This window comes from Brassica oleracea, chromosome C3 (assembly GCF_000695525.1).
Source record: "Brassica oleracea var. oleracea cultivar TO1000 chromosome C3, BOL, whole genome shotgun sequence".
Taxonomy (NCBI): domain Eukaryota; kingdom Viridiplantae; phylum Streptophyta; class Magnoliopsida; order Brassicales; family Brassicaceae; genus Brassica; species Brassica oleracea.
In genome coordinates, this window is record NC_027750.1 from 26,112,462 (window position 1) to 26,137,421 (window position 24,960).

The 24,960-nt window shown below is 37.4% G+C and overlaps 3 protein-coding genes across 4 annotated transcripts; all 3 read left to right on the forward strand.

Annotated features, from left to right (window-relative positions):
* The first annotated feature begins 3,708 nt into the window (after positions 1–3,708).
* LOC106329400 (protein DJ-1 homolog A-like) lies at positions 3,709–6,145 on the forward strand. Its single transcript, XM_013768044.1, has 8 exons — positions 3,709–3,836; positions 3,938–4,138; positions 4,536–4,685; positions 4,782–4,967; positions 5,081–5,161; positions 5,249–5,449; positions 5,544–5,684; positions 5,782–6,145. The coding sequence occupies exons 1-8, from the start codon at positions 3,816–3,818 to the stop codon at positions 5,977–5,979; spliced, it is 1,179 nt and encodes a 392-aa protein (XP_013623498.1). The 5' UTR covers positions 3,709–3,815; the 3' UTR covers positions 5,980–6,145.
* Positions 6,146–12,604: 6,459 nt separating this feature from the next.
* On the forward strand, positions 12,605–14,579 carry LOC106336338 (multiple organellar RNA editing factor 8, chloroplastic/mitochondrial-like). The gene is made up of 4 exons (XM_013775143.1): positions 12,605–13,051; positions 13,131–13,228; positions 13,316–13,381; positions 13,691–14,579. The coding sequence occupies exons 1-4, from the start codon at positions 12,657–12,659 to the stop codon at positions 14,329–14,331; spliced, it is 1,200 nt and encodes a 399-aa protein (XP_013630597.1). The 5' UTR covers positions 12,605–12,656; the 3' UTR covers positions 14,332–14,579.
* A 7,825-nt stretch (positions 14,580–22,404) lies between these two features.
* On the forward strand, positions 22,405–24,644 carry LOC106335904 (transcription factor TCP4-like). Of its 2 annotated transcripts, none has more exons than XM_013774582.1 (3): positions 22,405–22,681; positions 22,756–24,162; positions 24,248–24,644. In XM_013774582.1, the coding sequence occupies exon 2, from the start codon at positions 22,916–22,918 to the stop codon at positions 24,128–24,130; it is 1,215 nt and encodes a 404-aa protein (XP_013630036.1). In that variant the 5' UTR covers positions 22,405–22,681; positions 22,756–22,915; the 3' UTR covers positions 24,131–24,162; positions 24,248–24,644. The 2 variants fall into 2 exon arrangements, with proteins under 2 accessions (XP_013630036.1, XP_013630037.1); XM_013774583.1 differs by having other exon boundaries at positions 22,405–22,522.
* The last annotated feature ends 316 nt before the right edge of the window (positions 24,645–24,960 follow it).

The window sequence follows — 24,960 nt, forward strand, 5'->3', positions numbered from 1 at the left end:
ATTTGCAGTCATCGTTGAGTGCATGATCACTCGCTGTTGCTGTTTGTGCCAGATCTCACACTCATCATCTTCAATGATGATCCGCAGTCCCTTCTGTTGAAGCTGCCCAACACTGAGTAGGTTGTTTCTCAGTCCAGGTATGTAGTAGACAGAGGAGATCACTTGTGTTGCGCCATTGATCTCAAGTCTCAGGTTTCCTCTTCCCTCAACTTGCATCTTTCTGTCATCTCCAAGTCGTACTTGTTGCCGGAATTGATCATCAAAGGTGATGAACCACTCCCTAACTCCACACATATGGTTGCTGTATCCTGAGTCCAAGTACCATACATGCTCCACTTCTTCATTGATCTGAGCCATGAGAAGTATATCTTCCTCCATTTCAGCGTAATTAGCTGATTTTTCCCATAAGGGACACTCATTCTTGTAATGTCCCATCTTGTGACACTTGAAGCATTCAATGTTACTCTTGTCGAAGCTTGCATTTCCTCTGTCAAAGCTTCCTCTTCCACTACCTCTGGAGCCACCTCTTCCTCGGTTTTGGTACTGATTCCCTCTCCCTTGAGAGTGTCTTCCTCGTCCTCTCCCATCCTCCATTCTTAGAGCATGCTCATCTCCTATGTGCTTGCTCAGGTTCTGCTCATGAACAAGGAGGGAGCTTTGGAGTTCATCGACAGACAGCTCCTTGATTACGCGTTTAAGCACACATCAATTAACCTAATGTGCCAACAATACCACAATCGAATGGTATGTCATTGTAGCATTTTAGGATCGAATCCACAAGGAACTAGTGACCTATAACACCAAGAATACACAAGCTTTCCTAATCTAAGCAAACAAGAAGATGGATGATTTGTAAGAAGCTAATATCCTATAAATATAAACAAGGTGATCTCAAATCCAATCAAGAAATAAGTGCAAGAACTTTCAAATACTAAGGATGGATTCATGGGTAAGGATAATTGATATAAAGTGATCAAGTTTCAATCTAAAGGTATCAACTTTCAATCAATCTATTTACCTTAGACCTAGACACAATCCTAAACAAACTCTATCCCTAGATGAATGCTCATTTACCTATATAACTCAAGCATCAAATTCCTTTGGTTGAATGTTATCTAAGTAATCATTAATCTCAAGTCTACTAGCCATCTTAACACCTTTAACAACAAATTCCTTTGGTAAAGAATGTTAAAAACTTAGGAGAGTTGGTTCAGGCATTTCATCAAACACCTTCCGGGTATGAAATGCCTAGAGCTCAACTTTAGAGAGGCCAACTCTAGAGTTGCATTAAGAGCACTCTACTAGCAAGGAACAAGATGATCTATACTAAAACACCTTAGATCTAGCTTAATCACCCTAATCTACCTTAACCCATGAATCCAAAATGTGTCTACTCAATAATCTCCATGAGAAACCTTAAACTCATGTAAGGATCAAGGCTAATCATGTTAATGAGCAAGAGAAACACAATTATAAGATAAAGTACTTCCTTAGATTATAGAAAGATTCAAGCTTTTACAAGTTTAGACAAAGTCTTAAGAGAAAAATGAGATAAAACTAGAGTTTTTAGGTCTAAATCTATTTATAGGAAAGCAAAACTCGAAATGGTTTGATTGGATAAAACCGGGTCAAACCGGAATAAACCGGTCAATGTTTTGAAATCGACTCTTGTCTTCTCCACAGCGGCTTTTACGACCCGCTCCACCAAGTCGATATTGGACAGGGGCATAGGTCTTTTTCCAGCGGCACGATGAACCCGCTGCGTCTATCCGCTGTGTTTGCTCGAGCTTGGACTTCGTCTTCTTCGTCTCAGCCAAGCTCGCGGTGGTGGTTCAGTTTGTACTCCAGCCACCACAACACATCGCAACACATCAAAACCGTGACTGTCGTCGCCTCTCCTCTTCCTCGCGAAATCAAGCTCGAGCCGTCGTGGTCATCACTGGCTCCGCCTTCCTCGTCGTAGCCGAGAGCTTTAGTCATCGTCGCAAATCAAGCCGTGACTGCGCCACCGTCTCCTCCAATACGCGACCAAGCTTCCTCTGTGGCCGTGCTCAGCTCCACCGTGACCGTGCTCAGCTCCATCGTGGCCGTGCTCGTCGTTTCCGTCTAAGAAAAAGCTTCGATCCTCTCCAATGGTGAAGTTATAAGTATTTGCAAGACAGGTCCCTGAACTTCTGGTTCTTTACAAAATGGCCCCTATCTTTAGAATTTGCAGACACACCCTCTAAAATCAACCCCAATCTTTCATCTGTGCGATTTAGCCCTCGTATAATTGCAAGATGGTCCCTTGGTTTCGGATTTCTTTCAAATTGGCCACAAACTCCATAACTTGCAAGAACAACCTTGTGATTTCGCCCCAAACTTCTCAAGTGTGCACTTTAGCCCCTATTTATGCAATTATGCATGTAAATGCAATATTAAGACCTAAATGCAATATATAATGATTAAAATGAACTAAATAAGATGCTAAATACTATTAAGATCATGAGTTATCACTCCTTGATGTCTTTGGACTATGGCACACACCACATAGGTAAACTTCTCAACTAGAGTCCTGAGAATCTTTTCAACAACTTTGTCATCGGGCAAATCTTCTCCCAAATTCCTCATGTCGTTGGCCACAACCATAACTCGGGAGAAGTACTCCGTTATCGTGTCTCCTTCCTTCATTTCTAGGACCTCGAAGTCCCTTCGCAGCCTCTGCAGTTGTGCACTTTGCACCCTCTTGTTCCCCTGGTACTTGGCCTTCATTGACTCCCATATGTCCTTTGAACTCTCCTTCACAATCGTCTTCAAAATTGTTTTGTCAATGGATGCAAACAGGTAGTTCTTCACCTTGAGGTCTTTCAGCTTCTGCTCGGCTACCTCAGTCCTTTGTGGGCCTGTCAGAATCATGTTTCTCTCCGGCTGCGTGATCCCAACCTCAATGAGCTCCCACCACTCCTTTGATCTCAGCAGGTTCTCCATGAGCATTGCCCAATGCTCGTAGTCACCGTCAAACTTCGGTATGTTCAGCGATGAGTCTCTCTCTCCCATTCTCTCACTCTTTTCGTATCACAAGTTTTTAGATCGAGAAAGCTCTGATACCACTTGTAAGAGGTAAAAGCCTTTTTACTGAATTGATTTTTTATTGCTTGAGACCAAAAGAGATTACAACTCACGATTTAAGTAATGCAAAGCTAGCTAAAGAATAGGAAACAACTAACCAACTAGTAACCATCTTCCTACAAGTCAGGAGAGGTTTATTGACTCAGAAACAAATTTAAAAAACTCCAAAAGACTCAGGTAAACCAACTAACTTGTCGACCAAGTAACTTTATTCTTCAAATACTACCCACAAACCATTTTGAACACTATAAAAGAAGATTTATCTTCCCAGCTCGATATAGTATTCATCCGGTTTATTAATTTGTTACAAATATCAAAAGAACAACAATACACGTGCATGGACAAAATCAAGAATCGAGACGTGATCTCGTTGTCCTAATTCTTTTGCTTTGGTCGCCCAAGCTACACGCCGTCTTAGTTTACCGAATGCCAAGTGGAATCAAGACTTTATCCAACCTGATGACGTGTAATCACGTTCCACCAATCACCATATGCCACGTCCGAATGGATGCCTTTTTATCGTTACTGACGTCATCACACGCGTCAACCTTTTTGATCAAAGGGGATGAAAAGTCGTGAATGGCGTCGTCACTTGAGCCTCTGCACTATTTTAACCTCACCAGTGACACTCCGTTCCTCTTCACTCTCTTTCTTCCATATACCATCTTCGTGACTCTCTCTCTCTCTCTCTCTCAGCTTTGTAAACTATGGCTTCATCTAGGAAGAAGGTACGATCTCGTTGTTTTCATCCTTGTACGTACGTAATCTTTTAATTTATTTTAATTTTCGTTAGGTTCTCTTGGTGATCCGAGTTTTTTTTTCTTTTTAGGTTTTGATCCCTATTGCTCATGGTACTGAGCCCCTAGAAGCATTGGCGATGATCACCGTATTGCGACGAAGTGGCGCTTACGTGACGGTGGCTTCCGTTGAGAATCAGGTTGGCGTTGATGCTTGTCATGGAATCAAGATGGTCGCCGACACTCTCCTCTCTGACATTACAGACTCTACTTTCGATCTTATCATGCTCCCCGTAAGTCTCCCGGTTAATACATCTTGCAATAATTGACAACTAATTAAGGAGATGGTCGGAACGAATTGTTAGTTTTTTAACTCAAAATACACAAGAAACATGTTGATATAAGCCTTAAAATCTATTCTGGCCATGTAGCATTAGAAATTACTGGAGCTAGCCAAAATATCATGTGTTCTTGTATTCCTATGATAATATTATCTCTCTTTGAATTTGGTAAACTATGTTAAGTTTTATGTCGTTTACTTTATCGCATTTATGTAGATCGACCAATATATTATTTAGCAATCAATTAGCAATGTGAAACTAGTCCATAGATTATTGCTTTTGAAGTTCTCTGAAGTACCTTAAGAGATGATTTGCTGATATTACATTTGATTATATGATTGATAAAAAGGGAGGGCTTCCCGGCGGCGAGACTCTTAAAAATTGCAAACCATTAGAGAACATGGTAAAGAAACAAGAGACAGATGGACGACTTAACGCAGCTATCTGTTGTGCTCCTGCTTTGGCTCTTGGTACTTGGGGTTTACTAGAAGGCAAAAAAGTAAGTCACAAGCGATCAAGTCTCAAAGAACGTTACTATTATCTTGTTTTCAGTTCTTTTCTTAATAAATTTGGATTGCATGGGGGTTTCTTGCAGGCAACGTGTTACCCTGTTTTTATGGAGAAACTTGCAGCTACTTGTGCAACTGCTAGTGAGTCAAGAGTGGAGATAGATGGGAAGATAGTTACCAGCCGAGGACCAGGAACCACCATTGAATTCTCCCTCACTCTTATTGAGAAGCTGTGTGGAAAACAGACAGCTATTGATGTCTCTAGTATCTTGGTATGTTTCTGTCTCTGCCCTCTTTTATCAGAAACATAGTAACTAAAGCCATAGTGTTCACACTTGCTTTGTCGTCCCCTCTTGGACTTACTTGTTCTCTTTATTGATATCAGCTGCCTCGTCCTAACCCTGGTGAGGAGTTTACCTTTACTGAGCTTAACCAAATAAACTGGACATTCGAAGATACCCCACAGGTATATATACATGTGTTCATTTACCTCTCCACTTAGTCCTTTATAAAATACACTCCTAGACTACAAAGATGTGTTTTCATGTTTCAGATTCTTGTTCCCATTGCCGAGGGATCAGATGAAATTGAAGCTATTGCGGTTGTAGATACCCTGAGGAGGGCAAAAGCAAATGTAGTGATTGCTTCGGTTGGTAACAGTTTGGAAGTTGTAGGATCTCACAAAGCTAACCTAGTCGCAGATGTGCTTCTTGATGAGATTTTAGAGAAGTCATTCGATATGATTATGCTGCCTGTGAGTGCTTATATACTTTCACATAAATTTTAGACATTCATTGAATAATAGTACAAAAGAAAATATCTAACTTCGTTGATGTGTCAACATTCAGGGTGGTCTTAACGGTGCGTCAAGATTGTCACGCTGCGAGAAACTGGTGAACATGTTAAAGAAACAAGCGGAAGCAAACAAACCATATGGAGGAATCTGCGCGTCGCCTGCTTACGTCTTTGAGCCTCATGGTTTACTCAAGGTGCAATATTCAAATCAGTACTTAATATATGTGAAAACGTTACAGTCTTATTGTTATATATCTTGAACTGAGATGTAAGAGGCATGTTTTGTATTAGGGTAAGAAGGCAACTACACACCCAGTGGTGAGCAACAGACTTTCGGACCAGAGTCACGTTGATCACAGAGTCGTTGCGGACGGAAATCTCATAACGAGCAGAGCTCCAGGGACTGCAATGGAGTGTGCACTTGCGATCGTTGAGAAGTTTTACGGGCGTGAGAAAGCGCTTCAGCTCGCCAAGGCAACGCTTGTTTAACTTCGAAGAGTTAAGTGTGACGTGAAATAAGGGGTTTAGTCATCTCTCCATTGATGTTGAGTGACTTTGTAATAAGAGCTCTGTCTGAGTGGAGTAAGTGGGTAGTTTATGGCTTTACTGAACATGTAATTCATGTTTTAAAGCATACTAGATTATGACCTTGAAAGCGCGGGTTTATTTTTGTTTTTTTTTTTCAATTGACAAATATTTAGTAAATGTCACATTTTCATATATTTGTTTTTTATTTTATAAAAGACTTAAAAATTTTATCTTTATTTATCGTATTTCATTTTAAATGACTATTTATGTTAAAAAAATTAAACTTTATTTTTTTAATGACTTAAGTTGGTATAGCTCTCAATTTTATTATGGGGTTAATATTTTAATTAAAAAATTATATACTTTTAATAAAGATTTATACTTTTCAATAAAAAAATTCAATTATTTTTATGAATGCTTAAATTATATTAAGAAAAGAAAAAAATAATAATTAAGAATAGTTGCTAAAAAATTATTTGAACTTGGACTCAATGGTCCAAAGGAAAAAAAAAGGTGATAATTGAATCTGATTTTTTAATAGGCCCAAATGGCCCAAGAGAGATTTGATTTGGGCTGGATCCAAAAATAATGACCCAATATAGATTTGTTATTAATATTACTTAATTGCCCTTAATGAAACATGCAATGTTAGTGAAGGAAACATGCCCCTAAGGTAATTATGACAATAGGATCCTGCTTTAATAGTATAGATTTTTATGAATGCTTAAATTATATTAAGAAAAGAAAAAAATAATAATTAAGGATCCTGCTTTAATAGTATAGATTTGTTAACTTCCGGCACAATTTATAGAAGAGGATATTTTACTCTTACCTTAAAATAATTTGAGTTACTAATTTACACATTTGGATATATCACTATACCATATAGTAAAGACATACATTATGAGAAATTCTTGGGTTCACCCAAGGTTCACCAACCAATAGTGTTTGAATATTTGATATTTGATATTTTTTTAAAAAAGAAATAAAATTGAATATCCAAATTAGATTATATTTTTAAAATAAAATAATAAATAAAAATAGTTACAAAAAATAAATTAATTAATATTGTTAAGTCTTCAGCAAAATACTAAACCCTATACCCTAAACCCTAAACCCTAAACCCTAAACCCTAAACCCTAAACCCTAAACCCTAAACCCTAAACCCTAAACCCTAAACCCTAAACCCTAAACCCTAAACCCTAAACCCTAAACCCTAAACCCTAAACCCTAAACCCTATACCCTAAATCCTAAACCCTAAACCCTAAACCCTAAACCCTAAACGTTAAACCTTAAACTTTGGATAAACTCTAAACCGTTGGAAAATCTTAAACCCTAAATCATACATTAAAAACTAAATTTTAATAACACTAAACCCTAAATCATAATCACTAAACCCTAAACCCTTGGGTAAACTCTGAACCCTTCGATAAATCATAAACTTTAGGGTTTAATTTTAAATATTTTTGATTTAGAGTTTATGATTTATCCAAGGGTTCAGGGTTTATCCAAGGGTTTAGGGTTTAGTGATTAGGTTTTACGGTTTAGTGTTATTAAGATTTAGTTTTTAATGTATGATTTAGGGTTTAAAATTTTCCAATGGTTTACGGTTTATCCAAGATTTAAGGTTTATAATTTAGGGTTTGGAGTTTAGGATTTAGGGTACAGTATTTAGTATTTTGCTAACGGTTTAACAATATTTATTTATTTATTTTTTGTAACTATCTCTTATATATCAAAAGAGAAGCATTGTAATAAATGCATTCACACTATAATAGACACGTGGCAGCCTCACAATGATGTGATAATAAGTATGCTAACGCGTTCACACTATATTCGTAAATATGTTCACACTATGTATTTTGCGATTTTTTCAATATAAAACTCACATACATGATTCCACTAAAACTCTGGATTTTTCGGTTCGAATAAAAATAGATAATGAATCAAAAGCCAAACTATATATATATTATTTTTATTGTTTACGGATAAAGTTGAGAAAAATATTCACAATTTTTTATTCGATTCGTTATCCGTTTTGATTTGAACCAAAAAATCTGGATATCCGTAACTCTACGAAAAAATCAAATACTAAAATACAATATCCAAAAAAGATTCAAATCACAAATACCAATATTTTTAGGAACGGATATCTAATTCGATCTGTTATATGCATATATATATACATATATGTAAACAATTATATATATATATATGTTATATATATATATTATATTTTATATCAGTTTTACAATATTTTTATGAATTAAATTTATTATATTAGGTACTAGAATATAAAAAGTTAAATAATGTTCTATTTTTGTAACAAAATGTTATTATTAAAATTTTAAATTATTTTTAAATTTTTATTTTATTTACGGATCAAATCGGATATTCCTTAAAATTATAAAACATTTCGGATATCCGAGTCACCGAATATCTAGGTGGCTAAAGATCGAATCAACATGAATGCTTCCACATACCCAGATATTCGATCTGTGTCCACCCCTATTTACGGATACAATTTTATTTTCTTTATATGTAAAAAATGACTAATATCAAGGCTTTTTTATTTTAAATTAATTTTAATTTTATCTTTCAAGTATTATTTTGAACAAAAATGTCATTTACTATTAATTAACAATATCTTTATATATTTGTCAACTATTTTTAAATACTTTTTACATACACATACATGTGCACCTTGATGTGAGCACCTTGTAACTAAATATTTACCACAACTGAAGTACTAATTTTTTTGAAAGTTGAAATATTTTTTCTTAATGCTTCTTTCACTACCAACCAAATTGTAGTAAAATGATTTGTCTTAATAATTTTCTTTTCTTTTTCTTAAACTATTATCTGTTTAGAAACTATTGGTTCGACATATCGGCTATCAAAAATTCATAACATGAAAATAAACAAATAATATTAATTTTTGGTTTTTACCGGGAAATAAAACCAAAAAAATCAAACATTTTAGCGAAATAAACTTAAATGAATATTAATTTAAAATAATAGTTATATTTTAGAAGATTAAAAACCAAAAAAAAAACTTAAAACCGAACTATTATCCAGATTAAACTGATTTAATGTCTTTTTATTAAAAATAACGAAACTAATAATCACATCCCGCGCAAGGCGTGGGTTATTACCTAGTTTTTATGTATTTTTATTGTTTTATTTTAAAAATATAATCTTATTTGGAAATTTAATTTTGTTTCTTTTTTTAAAAGATATCAAATATCAAATACTCAAACACTATTGGTTGGTGAATCTAGAGGTTCACCCTAGGGGGTGAACCCAAGAATTTCTCATACATTATACCTCTTCAGGGCCGGCCCTGGACTAAAGCAGGTAAAGCCCTTGCTTTAGGCGTCAAAATTATGTTATATATTTTAGGGGCAGCAATTTTGTTTAAAATGACAATGGTGTAGTGGTTAGTGCTATATCTTGTGTCATGGAGGTGGTGGCTTTGATTCTAATCTCTTTCATTTTTATAGGCTATGTATTTTATTGATGGGTATAAAATTTTTGGGCTTTAGGCACCACATGGTGCCGGACCGGGCCTGTACCTCCTCAACTAAACCAAAGCTCATATTAAACCATTTCACTAAAAATATTTCCTATAAAATAAACATTTGATAATTTACAAACATATAAAATAATGATATATTTTCTAATTCCTACCAGGACATAAATTAGCAAATATAACTTATTGTAAAATCCAAACAATCGCATATCATATTCCTACTATACCACAGATTATCAACAACAGTAAACACACACACACAAAGCAAATTAGATTGGGGTTTCTCCGGCTTGTTTCGGTGGGGATCCTAGCTTGGTGTCTCGATCTGGGTCACAGTGACTTTGGGTTCTCTGGTTTTAGCTGTTCTAGGGTGTCTTGGCGCAAGCCAGTATCTCAGTTTGTTCCGGAGGGTCTCTTTACCTCGGAGATGCGTCCAGTGTAAGGTTACTACTGTGTGGTGGTACCTTGTCTATGGATCTTGCGCTTGAAGGTCTCGGAGATCTCGTTGGAGAAGTCGTCTATGGCTGTTTCCGTTCGATTCCTCCATCCTTCCTTACTGCTCCTTGTCTCTATCGGGTTTTGTTGGCCAGTCATCTCAGCATCAAAAGGTGTCTTCTTTGTCTGAGAGTTTTAGCTCTGTGTCTCAATGTCTTTGGCTCCGATTGTCACCAGAGCTTTATCTATGCAAGCTCAAGGCTTCTGTTCTTTGGTTCTCGACGGCAGCGAATGGCGAGCGTGCTTGGTGGGTCGAGGTGGTCTACGGCTTCTAGGTACTTGTCGGTTACTCCATTTGTGGGGTGTGGCATATCCCAGTACCAGCTATGGTCCCTTGATCTTGTTGGTAGTGTTCCCCTTTGTCCTTAAGCAGGTATTGAGCTAATTTGGTCATCGGGGTGGTTGCTTTCTCGAACCCTTGTTTTTTCTCGGCGATTGTGGCTCCTCAACGGCTCCCAATCATCATGTTCTTTTTAAATAAACCTCGGCTTGTCTGTGCGGGAGCACTTAATAATAGATGCAGTTGTCTGTCTGTGAAGGTCGCAAGCTAGGAGGTACTCGCAAGCTGTTCTTGACAAATCCGATCTTTAAGAACTGTTCATCGGGCAAGCCAATTTCTTCCGGGCTCAGTTCTCGTTATCACTGCGGGTTTGATTTTGCGGCAAGTGTGTGTTCCGACTTGGTTGTATCCTTTGCTTATTAGCTGTTGAGTTTGTAGTCAGTCCCTGTATAGTTATGCATGAGTCTCTATTTAGTTTTATTTTTGTTGTTCTGTTTCTTGTGTCTTCTGTATTTCTTCCCAGATCAAACTGGTATTCTCTCTCCTGTATCTATATTCTCTCTCGACCTTTCATCTCATCTGCGACTGAATCTTACTCTCCGGCGTACGGACGTCACGTCAGAGTGCGTGTCGGAGCCGGAGGGGTCTCTTCTCCTCTGTCTAGTCTTCCTCTTTGCTCTAGGCCGTCTATGCTCTCCCTCTCCCGATATGCTTGCTCTTCTAGGTTCGAGCTTGCGTCGCCGGTGGAAGCTTCAGTCGCGAGGAGCCGATACAAGGTAGGGGTAGCTCTTTCTCCGGAATTGCGGTGAGGGTCCGGCGAAGTAGAGCGATCTAGAGCCGGCTTTTGGGTTTATGGAGAGATTCACTTTTCCCTTTTATGGATCTCTCGGGTTCTCTGTCGTCGAGGGGTGGTAGCAAAGGGTCTTGTCACGGTGGCTTCGGCGGTGGTCTGCAGCTGCGGGTCTGTTGCTGGTGCTCGTGCTTTTTCGGTTATGGTGGTGTTTGCTTAGGATTTCTTCGGGTCTGAGAGATTCCGATGCTTGGCTTGCCGTAACCAAGAGTTCTCTCAGGTTCTTTGAGGGCTTAGGAGACGAGGGTTGAAGGCGGATGTGATCGTGGTGAAAGTGTCCGGTCTGATTTCTTCGTGCGTGTGTTTTCCGGTTCACCTCGAGTGGTCGTCTATGGCCATGAGAGGTCTTCTTGTTGCCTCGCAACTCTTTCGGAGCTCCTGCTCCTGGCTTCCTTTTTTGTTCTTCTCCGAGAGTAGGTGACGGCTTCACTCGACGAGTTCAAGTCTCTCGCTCATCATCGTCATATCACGCCCCGTGGCTCAGGGGTTGATAGTTCTTGATCAAGAAATTGGTCCTTTTGTTCTCAAAGGCCTTGGTTGCTTAGGCGGTTCTCGGGGGTCATTCGCAGCCTCGGAGTCAGCATCCAGTCGAAGCTCACATCCCGGCGCCGTGGTGATTTGTCTTGTTCCTTCTACGGTGGTGAGGCTGGCGTTTCTTGCACAGGTTTAGAGACTGCTTTTCAGGAAGTGGCGGTGGAGGCAACTCATCTTTGTACAGGTTTCGTAGATGGCGGAAGCGAGTGCTTGCTCGTTTTGGGATGCGGTCAAAGTGTCGGTGGCGCTTTATTCGAGCTGGCCTTGGTGGCATTCGCAAGGCATTGGTAAGTATCTGATCTCTCCCCTTCAGTCGTCTTGCGCTTCGTAGACAGAGGAAGTTATGAGCTTGTGGAGATCATCGGGAACTAGCTACTCCGGAAACGTCAAGGGAACTCCCGGCATCCGCGGAAACACGGAGAACCTCACTTTCCCGAGAGTCATGTTGATGGTTGAGAATGACTACCGATATCGAAGGATTTCAAAAAACATCCTAGCGGAATGTGCCGGGTTTAGTGGGTGGGTGAAGCTAGGTTTGTAATAGTCAGATTTCGATAATTTTGTTCAAAACAAGCTTGTAACCGTATCTGATTCCCGATCTTTCGGGCAGATTTTATATATTAATATATTATAAAAAAAATTAAAAAAAAGGAAAATTGGTAATGAATTTTAACATTTTACCAAAAAAAAAAAAAAACTTAGATTGGAAAACTCACTAGCAATAGTAGTGGCATTTTTTTGTAACTGTAGTTAAAGTCGAGGGTCATTTTGTTGAATCTGAAAAGATCAAGGGGATATGACCGAAGAGTTCGTCGATAGTTAGTTTGGTAATGAAATACCGAAAATACCCTCGGATGACCAGTTTCTGCTATTAAACCTTGGCAAAACCCTTGATTTAACTAATAGCTTTTATCTCTTTCTTCCACCATTTTCCTTAGGGTTTCCCATGGCGACGCACACCATTTCTCGCTCCTTCCTTCGCCGTCCGGCGAAATCTCTCTCCTCTCTGTTCGCTCGATCCTTCGCCTCGTCATCTGCTCCCCTCGCCAAAACTCCGGCGTCCTCTCTCTCCGCGCTCCGATCCCGTCCCCTCGTGGCCGCCTTGTCCTCCGTCGCTCGCGGTGGATTTGTGTCTTTCAAAGGTCTTTCGACGCAGGCGACTTCGTCTTCTCTGAACGATCCGAATCCCAATTGGTCGAATAGGCCTCCCAAGGAGACGATCTTGCTCGATGGGTGTGATTTCGAGCATTGGCTTGTGGTTGTGGAGCCGCCTGAGGGAGATCTCACGAGGGATGAGATTATTGATGGGTATATCAAAACCCTAGCTCAGATCGTCGGAAGGTAAACCATTGATTCTTCTTGGAGATTTAGGGTTTTGAGCGAATTGATAAAGGAATCGTTTTTTTTTTATGTGTTTCAGTGAAGAAGAAGCGAGGATGAAGATATACTCTGTTTCCACTAGGTGTTATTTTGCTTTCGGAGCTCTTGTGTCTGAAGATCTTTCTCACAAGCTCAAAGGTAGAGAGAGTTGCATTCTTGAGGTTTTAGTTTTCGCTATTTTTGTGTTTAGAGCTGCGTTCTAATTGAATTTTTGTAACTCTGTAGAGTTGCCAAAGGTGCGGTGGGTTCTTCCTGATTCTTACCTTGATGTGAGGAACAAAGACTATGGAGGTAAGCCTTACTGTGTGTTCTGTATCACAAACTGAGAATCAAGAGAGTTGCTTTGCTATTCCTTTTTACTTTCTTGTTTTGAATTGTTGACAAGGGGAAGCATCTGTTGTTAGTCTTCACTCTAATTGGTTACTTGCTTCATGCCCTTGTATTAGACTGTCACATTGGACGACTTCTATTTGTTTGTTAGTTTACATTTCTGCAAGTAGGTTTGAAGTCCTGTTGGTTGGTGTTGCTTTGTTGAATGCTTTAATCTTTATCTTGTCAGAGAAGTAAATTGTTGTTTTTAAAAAAAAAATTGGATTTCAGGGGAACCTTTCATTGATGGGAAGGCTGTTCCTTATGATCCCAAGTACCATGAGGAATGGATAAGGAACAATGCAAGAGCAAATGAAAGAAACAGGCGTAATGATCGTCCTCGCAACTTCGATAGAAGCAGAAACTTTGAGAGGAGAAGAGAGAACATGTCAGGTGGCCCTCCTCCCCAACGTACTCCCATGGGAGGCCCTCCTCCTCCACCTCACATGGGTGGCGCTGCACCTCCTCCACCTCACATGGGGCAGAACTACGGGGGACCACCATCATTGCAGAACAACATGGGAGGACAAAGGCCTCCGCCAAACTATGGAGGAGCACCACCACAGAACAACATGGCAGGACAGCGGCCACCTGCAAACTATGGAGGAGCACCACCACCAAACTATGGAGGAGGACCACCACCTAACTACGGAGGAGCGCCACCACAGAACAACATGGGAGGAGCACCACCGCCACCTAACTATGGAGGTGCAGTACCACCGCAGAACAGCATGGGAGGAGGTCCACCAAACGCAGGATGGTCAGGTAACAACAACAACTACCAGCAGCAGAGTGGTGGAATGCAGCAGCCACAGTACCAGAACAACTATCCACCAAACCGGGATGGCAGCGGGAACCCTTACCAGGGTTGAACCAGTCGTGGGTTTTCTTTTTAACCGTGCATTCTAGATGATGTATAGGTCATCTGAGGAAGGGAAGGAGAGTGCAATAGCAAAACTTTAAAACTCCTTTTTGTCGTTTATCAGCCTGATATCATGTGAGAGAGAATAGCCTTGAGTGGCATGGTTAGAACGTTTGTTTATTTTTTCTAGTTTATATCCCAAATCGATCTTAAGAGTTTCTTAAGTGGTTCACATGTAGGCCATGTGCTGTTGGTTCATCCTCGTCTGATTGTGCTCTCCTAAATAAAAGTATGAATTTAGTATATCTTTCATAGTTGATTGTTATGCGTGTTTGTCTGGCTCCTCTTGGGTCGAGTTAGTCTAACTCACGCTTCTCCAAACGTGTGTTTCTGGCTGCCTGTGGAGCTACATGAATGCTCAAAAAGGATATAGTGTCAACATATTACGACATGACCAATACATGCTCTGCAGAGCGATCGTCTTGTTTGAGCCTATGTGAAATAACTGAAAGTGGAGGTTCCCTCGCTTTCTGCAATTCAAGTGATTATTGATGCTCAATTTGACCCTCTCGTTGTGTGGCTACGTTAATAAACCAGTCACATTGCCTCAGGTGTTAACCAAATCAAAATTATTAGCTACCCAAAGACTGAATTTGAACGAGAACAGAGCGACTGATATGTACTACTACGGTGCGTTAGGCCCAAATCTATAAATCTCACCCCAAAAATCTAAATTGATAAGTTCATCCTTGCTTCCCTCTTATTATTATTTTTCTCTATCTTTTCTGTTTATTTTACTTTTTTTTTTTGTGTTCGAGTTATGATGAAGAAGCTAAAGCTAAATGGGTTTTTGCCAACCAATGATACTGTTCTAACGCTATGTAGGCTAATATGACCTGCCTTGGAGATCTATCTTAACGTATACTACTATCTGCCTTGCAGTATTGATTTATTTACAAACAGATGAAGAAAGTGTACTTGTTATTGGATCACGAGCTCTGTCTTTATGATTTTTCATTTTCATTACTTTGATGAAAAATTAAATGTTTAAAGAAGTGAGAGCGAAAGGACATTATGTCCCTTCTCAATGTCTCACCCTTTCTTTTTCTTCTCCTTATTGTACACAGGTAATCTTTAAGTGGAAGAAAATTTCTTAGTAAATAACTTTTGTACAATTTAAGAATTAAAGAAACATATCTATAGGTTAATTTATTTTTCCATTAAAGATATATTCAGTGTGTTGTAACATTTTTTTCTTGAACCATATAATCAGTGGTGTTGGTGTCTAGGACGAACTAATATATTTGAAGTAATTAATATTGGAGGATAATCACAACAAGAAGGGAATAAGAGCAGTAGTAAATAAGTATAGACCCTTTGAAAGTGACAAATAATATCTCGAGCAAAACAAAATAATTATTCTGATAGCGAATTGACGAAAGTGTGTTAATTCAAAGCCAAAAAAAAAAAAAAAATAGATGTAAATAAAAATTTATGTTTTTGACAATAAAGTACACATGAAGACAAATGATTTTTATTAGAACTGATCCGAATGGTACTATCATCCACAACATCCGACAAGACGCACGTATTTGCCAGTCGAGGGTAAACCGTAATTTCGTTTGTAATCAAACGGTAAAGTAGGTGAAGTGTTAATTTTCAGTGGAGTCATTTGTCATCTGTCGCCACGTCAGCATTATTCAGTCCTACGTGCCAATCCGACGTCACGTGTTTCTTTTTTTTCTCTATCTTTATTTTCCTCTCACACCAAAGCTATAAGTTTGAAGCTTAATTTAGTTCATTTTAGCTCATTTTAGTTCAATAGTTTGAAAAATATTGCTTAATGTTCTTACATCAGAAGATTTATATTTCAAATTCTCTATTTAAAATTTCGATTTCTATCCTAGAAAAAAACGATATTAACAATTATGTCAATTAATAGAGTAATAACTTACATGGAATTTAGGATTTTCAGAGATTTTCATGAACTGTTTATTTTTAATATAGCTACACGTAAATCCTCATGATAGTTATAAAGTTGTATATTTACGTAATATATTTTAAAATTTTAAAATAATTTAATAAATCAGCATAAAACACTATAAATTGTTTGTTTTTACAGTTATGTTCATGTTCACTTTTTAAACAGTTTAAACAAATATAATTTGGGCCCTATAATTTGACTATTTATTTAAATTGTTACAATTTAACCCTAGTTCCCGCAAAAAAACGAGTCAAAAATGTAAATAAGTTTTAAATATACCAAAGTACTGACTTCTAACGTGTTTAAAAACTCTGTATTTACACTCCAAGACACATTATGTCTCTGCAATTACGCAATATAACACATTTTGCTTTTGGCACATTTTTTCTCTGTGCTTTATCTTTTTTACCCTCTTAAGTAAACTAACTAACTCAAATCCCTGTCTCTTCTCTTCTCGATACTTTCTTTATTTTAAATAAACAAAAGACTTCTTCTCTCTCTTATTCCGAATCTCAAAATCATTTTCCCAAATCCATGAATTTTAATCTCACTGATTTCTCTTTCACCTCTCGTTTCATTTGATTTCAAAACCGACCATGATGCCGCTCCAGATGATGTATGCGCCGCCTCCTTACTCTCCTTATCACCACTATAATTATTTGTATCATCATCACCAATCTCGTGGTGGCAAACATAAAAACGCTGAGAACGTTGAGAACTGGATCGATTATTTTGCTTAAGTGGATGGATGATAGTTACCTTAATTGTTTCTTTTCTTTCGTTGGAGAAGTAAGTATGTGCTTCACTCTTACTTTTCCTCTTTTTTAAAAAAGCTTGTGTGTTTTCTTGTTTATGTACAAAGTCTTCTTATTTTGTGGATTAAATTTATATTTGTTCCTTGATGGTTTTGTTCATTGTTTGGCCGCTGTAATCACTTTTGAGTTTTGAAACAAATTGTGTAAAATAACTTAATTTATTGAGAAAATAATTTGAATGTTATATGGACAAAAACATCAAAATGGAAAAACACAAAAACCGCATTCAAGATGTACGACGAAATGCTCTATAAAAATATGCATGTCCATAAAACGGTGTCCACACAATCCTATATGATATATAGAAATATGTATGTCCACAAAATAGTGTCCACAAAACCTCGTCCACAAGAACTCGTTCACATGGACATCAAAATTTATTATAAATTTACAAAAATATATACATTATGGATATCAAAATGTAGAAGAGAAAAAGTTATAACTTATTTTATACATTAATATAGATTTCATGCATTATAATTTGTAATAATGAACAAAAAAATATGTTGGGAAATACAAAACCATTATTTAACAAAAAACATTTAATTTTAAGATATATTTCAATCTTTAGATTTTTTTTTGTTTTAGATGTCATCTAGTGGCTTAAAATTAAACTCAATCATCTAAAAGAATTAACTAAAGTAAATATTGGTCCTCACAATATAGACAACATTTTAAAATAAAAGAATGCATTCATCCTCTAGTTTCCCTTAACCAAGCGTGAGGGGTACTGCTGTAAAACCACGTACGATGGAAAAGGACAATGTGTCCCTCAAGTGTCTTTATCATATCAAAAAAGTGAACAATGTGCCTGAGAAGGTAATACACTCTTTATATTTACCGACGAGTCATTGACAGACCAAAAGAGAGCCGTACATTTCCGCTAAGCCTATTCGTCTGTGCATGTTACTAGCTTATTTTAATAATATAGCTTTTAAATTATCGATAATGTTGCTTAATGAAGGTTATCATGGTTTGACAATCCTTGTTTCGCCTAAAGACTGCTCATCGAGTTCTGTTCAAAATCAGGTACCTGAAAACATACGCTCTATTATTCTGATGCGGCCTGGAATAACTCTTTTTGTGCAGGAGTTTTGGGCTGGACATGCTCAGACACAAATGGGGTAACAATATTCGGTGGATCAGCTGCTCCCACACCGATGGCCTCTGTCCTCGTTGCTGAAGCGCTGTCTTTAAAAGTGGCTATGGAAGCTGATGTGTCCTCTGGAGCTCAAGACTTGGTCTGTTGCTCAGATTAGAAAAGTCTGATAAATTTGATCACAATAAACACTTATGTGATTACTATGCAGGGAATCCTCCATGACATAGGCGTGTTGAGTAGATAATTTGCTTCTATCTCTTTTAAATATGTACCTCGTAGATGTAATGAGACGGCTGATCGCTAGCTAAGGAAGCTCTGTATGTGTTTGAACACTCTTCCTTAGAGTCTGTAAACGATGAAACCGCTTTTTAAGATTAGAAATGAATTTCGTCAAAAAAAAAAATTAGAAATGAAAGAACGGATGGTTTGACCAAAAAAAAAGAAGGTTATCATGGTATCTTATAAAATGATCTTCGACTGATGTACACGAAAAAAACAGTTTACTGTTACTCAGTTGATGTCTCGACATGCTTTTAAGTGTGATAATAATAATCTGTCATTGACTTTGTCACGATCCGTTTTTGACGATATGATTGCATCATTTGTATATCTGCACAAAATCCACAGTAGAATTAACAGGGATCAATTCATTACATTTAAAAAAAAATTGTCGACTCATTACATATATTTTCAGGGTTCAGGTATATATATTTTATATAAGAAAATTACATTATAAATTAAATAAAGTCTTGAACATGTACACATGGAGGAATATGCCGATCGAGGACATGACTATAATTATTGACTTAGAGTGAGACCATGATTCTATTGGAAGGAAGGACTCGCAAGTTTGTAAATTAAGATTGAAACTGTCTATGTTTGCGTGAGGTAATATTCCGTAAGCACATCTACTTTGCTTTGTATCGCATTCTGCCAGAGCCGTGTGCCTATGTGTTTACAAAAGAGGCAACTGCCTCAGCCCCTCTTCGTATGGTTAATTTGGGGCTCCATTATTCAATCTATTGGTCTGAAAATATTTTTATGTCTACTTTTATTAATATTTTTCAACAAATTTAATTATATCATCTTTTTCCGGTCTAAATTTTAAATATAGTTCTAGCTTTTGAATATTCACTTATTTACTGTTTTCTGTATATGTTTTATTTTTCGTCATACTTTTATTACATACTCTTCTTATTTGTTTGGTATTATAAAGTTGGATACTTTTATAACTTTGCAATTACGGTTTTAGTTTTTTTTATTAGCATTGGTGTGATTTTTTGGATCATCATTCTTTGAATACATGTAAACAATCTTAATAAATATTTTTCATAAACTATTTTCATATTTATGTTTATTATGTTCAGAACGAGAAGAAAAAAAAATTTAAGGCTCCAATTTTTAGAATTGCTTTAGGCCCCATATAGTCTAGGCACGGCACTGCATTCCGCCTCTCCTTCGCATTTGATTAATGGTTAGGCATCCTCTTGTATCTGTGATAACATTTGATTAATTGGTTGGACACTTGACTAAAGATACGTTTATTCTCTGTTAGGTTGTTTGATGTTATATTTGAATTGATCTTAGACGTCTATCGAACATCCAACTAATAATGTAAACTAATAAACAAAAGATAGTGGTCAATTAATTTATCAAAATATCAAACTAAATCTTATCAATAATCATATATAGAAACGTAGATTGATATTTATGTGAAAATGGATCAATACATACTACTTGCCTAGGTTGCCATCTTCGGATGGGTTTGCGGATCAGCTTGCCCCGATCCGCTGCAGATCGAATCATTTTTTATTCAAAAATCCGATCCGCATAACCCACACAAAAAAAAATCTTATACCAGCGGATAGCCCATTGGATCCACAGATAATATTAATTATATTAAAAATAATTATTTTAATTATATATTAATTATTATTATTATTTTAGAATATAATATTTATATATTTATAATTAAATTTTTTTTTTTAAGAAGTTAGAGTTAGCAGATACCACAACTTATATTTGGCTTACTCACACCCATCCTGCTTAAAATAGTCTTAAATCGCATCCGAAATTCAAAATTTAAATCTACCCTACGCCCGTTCCACGGCGGATCAAACAGGGTGGAATCCGCGGGCTTCGCTTAAAATTCCCAGCTCTAGCCATATTTATGCCAGGAATTTTTTTAACGAGGCTGAGGCATACCTTCTGCTACTGAATTATGTAAAATATTTTATGGCGTTATTGAATAATTCATTTCAGTTAGTACCTATATTGACGTTATTGTGCATAATAGTTAAAATTTCACAGAAACTCCTATAATAAAATAATGATTATACTTATTCTATTTTGTTATGCTGCGATTTGTGACTGTAATTTCAAGTTGGAAAGCTACTTTCGTTTAATTAATTTCATAAGCAACCGTGGGATGACATATATTATTAACCTTTTCTCTATAAAATAAGTACCTAACTAATATCATATATATTATTTGTTTTTTATCAATTATTTAATGTGTTCGTATTAGGTTTCTCAATCAACCGATTATATAATGCTAAATACTGTCACTTTCAGAATTATTATCCCGTTAAAGTAGGTGTGTTTGATAGTACACATTGTTTATGTATATACAGATGCAATAGTTAAAACCTACAAATTTTGCTGTATAATATATTTGTTTCCAACTATACAATAGTATAATTTAAGAATTTGATATGATAAGATGCGTCAAGCTTTTACTTTTGCTTTTAAAATATAACTTATTGGTGTTACAAAAAAAAATATAACTTTTTGAAAACCTTGGAAACTATGTTAGATTTCCGTACGTGTGTGTTATAAAAATGTGTGAACAATAATAAGGTTTTTCTGTTATTTGTTATTAACCATTTGGATATATTTTTGTGTTAAATACTACTATTCTAACCACAATATATTACATATGTGAATTAGTTATGCGAGTTGTGTAGTCAGTTGGTTGGGATTGAAGAAGCATTATGGAGTCCCACCAATTATTTTCCAACTTGTAAAATTCTCTAAAGATTTGAAGCATCTCCGTTGAAGCTTAAATTGTCTTTTACTCTCTTTTATTAATTAATCTATTTCGTACCTCATTCTCATAAGTAATAATACAAAATTTCTATATGAATTTGGTGTTATATGCATGATATGGTTAAAACAATTATTCGCACAAGTCAAGTTGGAAATAAATATTGGATTGTTTTGTATACTTTTCTAGTTTTAAGCGAAGCAATAAGAATTTATAGAATATAAGACAATATTAAATAAAAAGCTCAAACATGAAAATTGTTATTCCAAGCATATAGATTAAGTATGAAGGGCGTTATTAGTTGTGCTATATTAGTAGTATATTGTATCCTTGTGTGTCAAGTTCGACTTTCCGAATAAAATCTGCTTTAGTTAACTATTGAGATTCTTGCAACAAAAGGTGAAGAAGTGGAGCATCAACAAGAGCTTTATATATATTTCCACAATATGGGTCAACCCTTAAAGAGAAACGGAGATGCACGAAAGCTTGAATTGAACCTTGACCCAGCCAACACCATATGTTTTTAGGGTACTTATTCATTTGTTAAACCTCCGAACTGGAAAATAAAGTTATTCTTTCCAGTAATTTCAACTCTAATAATCAAATATACGACTATGATGCCCTCATAATATACAGTTTTGCATTTTGTTTCTCCTTTTTAATTTTATTTGGTATTATGAAATGGATATGATATGTTTTATATATTATGTTGTAAATAAGACAAATCTTTGATAGTTTATAGTTTGTGTGTGAATTGTAAATAAAAATGGTATGTTCTCTGATTTTAAAATGAATATTATTTTAGCATCTCATATATTTTAAAGTAAAATAAAATGATATAAAAATAAATTAAAGTTGATTAAATAAAAATGATATGTTCTCTTTTTAAGTTTACAATTTATTATTATTAAATAATAAAATACGTATTTAAAAAAAAAAGGGAATAGATGATTTATCTTAACTAAAAATCAGAAGAAGAAATTAATAAATTTTGGGAAATAATTAAACTTTGATTACACCCAAAAAAAGCAATCAAAATGGAAAAAAAAGGAAAAAAAAAGAAAATTGAATGTCAGAAGAGAGGAGAAGAGATGAGATGAGAGAGAGATGTTGAATGAGAGCAAAAACACTATCATCTTACCAGTTGCGTCATCATCAAACCACAACACACTCTCCTCTCTTATTTTTACTTCTCCATCCTTTCACCATCTCTTTATATTTTCCCGAGAAATAAATCGAAAAAGCTTTCTCTAGGTATTTTTCTTGATTTGTCTATTACACATCTCTCTCTCTCTTTTTTTCTTTTGAGGAAATCTATTACACATCTCTCCCCTCTCTTGCATCGCTTGCTCTCATCTGTTTGGTCTCCTTCTTACTTTTTCTAGTAAAGTACAGAGAGAGATTCAGACATGGGTTAGTCTGCTGTTTTTTCTGATAATTAAATCCTCTTCTTATTTAACTTTAGCTATCTCTTTTTTTTTTTTTAGGGTTAGGGTTTTGAGGTAAGAGAGAGAGAGAGAGGCAAGTATGCGCGAGTTACATCCTTTTTGAGTGACCCTGGATTCTCCACCGCCTAACGACCGCCGTCGCCGCCGCCGCCTCGACGAAGAAGACGACGCCGAGCTACCTCAATATGCTCCTCAACCAATGGCAGAAGAAGACGAAGCTCACCGCTTCCTCCACCCTCCAGCACCGCCGTCATCTTCTTCAATGAGACGCCGCGCTACGTCGGAGGCAGCGAACGGCGGCTGCGGCGAGATAGTCGAGGTGCAAGGAGGTCACATTGTGCGGTCCACGGGAAGGAAAGACCGGCACAGCAAAGTCTGCACGGCGAAAGGACCACGTGACCGGCGCGTGAGGCTATCGGCTCACACGGCTATTCAGTTCTACGATGTCCAAGACCGGCTTGGCTTCGACCGGCCGAGCAAAGCCGTTGACTGGCTTATCAAAAAGGCGAAGACTTCCATCGACGAGCTCGCTCAGCTTCCGCCGTGGGATCCGGCGGATGCGATCCGCAACGCCGCCGCGAACGCTAAACCGAGAAGAACCGCCGCGAAAGCTCGAGTTTCTCCATCTCCTCCGCCGCAGCAGCTTCAGTTCAGCGGTGGAACGGCCGTGGGATTCGCCGGAGCAACGGGGCGCCGGAGTAATGATAACGAGTCGAGCTTTCTTCCGCCGTCGATGGACTCAGATTCGATTGCTGACACTATAAAGTCGTTTTTCCCGGTGGTTGGCTCCACGGCGGAGGCTCCGCCGCATCAGCTTATGCACAACTACCATCATCATCATCCGCCGGATTTGCTTTCAAGAACCAATAGTCAAAACCAAGATCTCCGTCTCTCGCTGCAACCGTTCCCGGATGGTCCACCGTCGCTTCTCCACCACCACCACCACCACTCCGTAGCCGAGCCTGTTCTGTTCTACGGACAGAGCAACCCGCTAGGGTATGACGCATCGACGGGTGGTTGGGAGCAACAGTCAATTCAGAGACTGGTGGCTTGGAACAGCGGCGGAGCTAACGATACAGGAAACGGAGGAGGAGGAGGGTTTCTCTTTGCTCCTCCTCCTAATCATCCTTCAACGACGTCGTTTCAGCCAGTACTTGGCCAAAGCCAGCTTTATTCTCAGAGGGGTCCCCTTCAGTCCAGTTACAGTCCCATGATCCGTGCTTGGTTTGATCCTACTCACCACCATCATCAATCCATCTCCAGTGACGATCTCAACCACCACCACCATATGCCTCCGCCAATTGCTTCAGGTGAATTCTCTTCCGGTTTTCGCGTACCAGCACGGTTTCAGGGTCAAGAAGAGGAGCAGCACGACGGTCTAAACAACAAACCGTCTTCTGCTTCTCGCCATTGATAACAATCCAAACCAACATCCTCTGATTCCAGGTTTATCTTAAATTCTGTCCTTTTTACATTAAGTTCAGTAATTTGTTCAGTTCTTGTCCGGTTAACTCTTTATACCATTTTGCAGGGCTTGCCAAGCTTCTATTAACATTGAAAGCTTGGCTTAGATTGTTCTGAACAGGGAAGACGTTCTCTCGGTTTGTGTAATTCAATGGCTTGAAAAAGGCAAGGAAAGGATGAAGCACCATTTCAGGTTCTTCCAATATCCTGACCTTGCCAATTGTAATTTTCTTCTTTTTTTTACCAGTTAGACAGTGTTCTGTAGCTCAGTTATGGTTAGATTTTGATTCTAATGCTCCTTCTTGATGTGTTGTGTCTGAAAACCTTTTTGTTGTGTGTTGTATCATTATCATCCTCTTGTTACTGCAGTAGCAAGATACTTGAGAAATTGCAGTTCCTTCTTCTTGTTGTGTGTAACTCCATCCATGGATATGCTTTAATAAAGTCTTGTACTTTCTCTTTCTTTTCATATGGGTTTTGCTGTTTTCTCAGCTAAGGAACTGTTAAAAAAAAATTACCTTAGACAGGTGAATGCTCTTTCAAGCTAAATAAATCAGTATTGTTAAACATGTGAGCCTGGGATGATTGTTATATATATCTCACTCAGTCCTTTTGGCCCCAATGATAAAAAGTTAGTCATTTTCCATGAACAGTAAGATTTGAATTGGTGCTTTATCTGGAACATCAGGGAGATTTAGCCAGTTCCCTTAAATTAGAAGTGAAAACTTTCCTCACAAGAGTAAAAAAAAAAGAGATTTGTTTTCTGTCTGATGTCATTAA

Excerpts from the sequence above, each read along its gene's own strand:
- LOC106329400 (XM_013768044.1), top strand. The coding sequence starts at position 3,816 with ATGGCTTCATCTAGGAAGAAG. Across the intron at positions 4,686-4,781 it reads GTTTACTAGAAGGCAAAAAA|GCAACGTGTTACCCTGTTTT; the intron begins GTAAGTCACAAG and ends GGTTTCTTGCAG. Across the intron at positions 4,968-5,080 it reads TTGATGTCTCTAGTATCTTG|CTGCCTCGTCCTAACCCTGG; the intron begins GTATGTTTCTGT and ends TATTGATATCAG.
- LOC106336338 (XM_013775143.1), top strand. The coding sequence starts at position 12,657 with ATGGCGACGCACACCATTTCTCGCTCCTTCCTTCGCCGTCCGGCGAAA. Across the intron at positions 13,229-13,315 it reads TCTTTCTCACAAGCTCAAAG|AGTTGCCAAAGGTGCGGTGG; the intron begins GTAGAGAGAGTT and ends GTAACTCTGTAG. Across the intron at positions 13,382-13,690 it reads GAGGAACAAAGACTATGGAG|GGGAACCTTTCATTGATGGG; the intron begins GTAAGCCTTACT and ends ATTGGATTTCAG.
- LOC106335904 (XM_013774582.1), top strand. The coding sequence starts at position 22,916 with ATGGCAGAAGAAGACGAAGCTCACCGCTTCCTCCACCCTCCAGCACCG.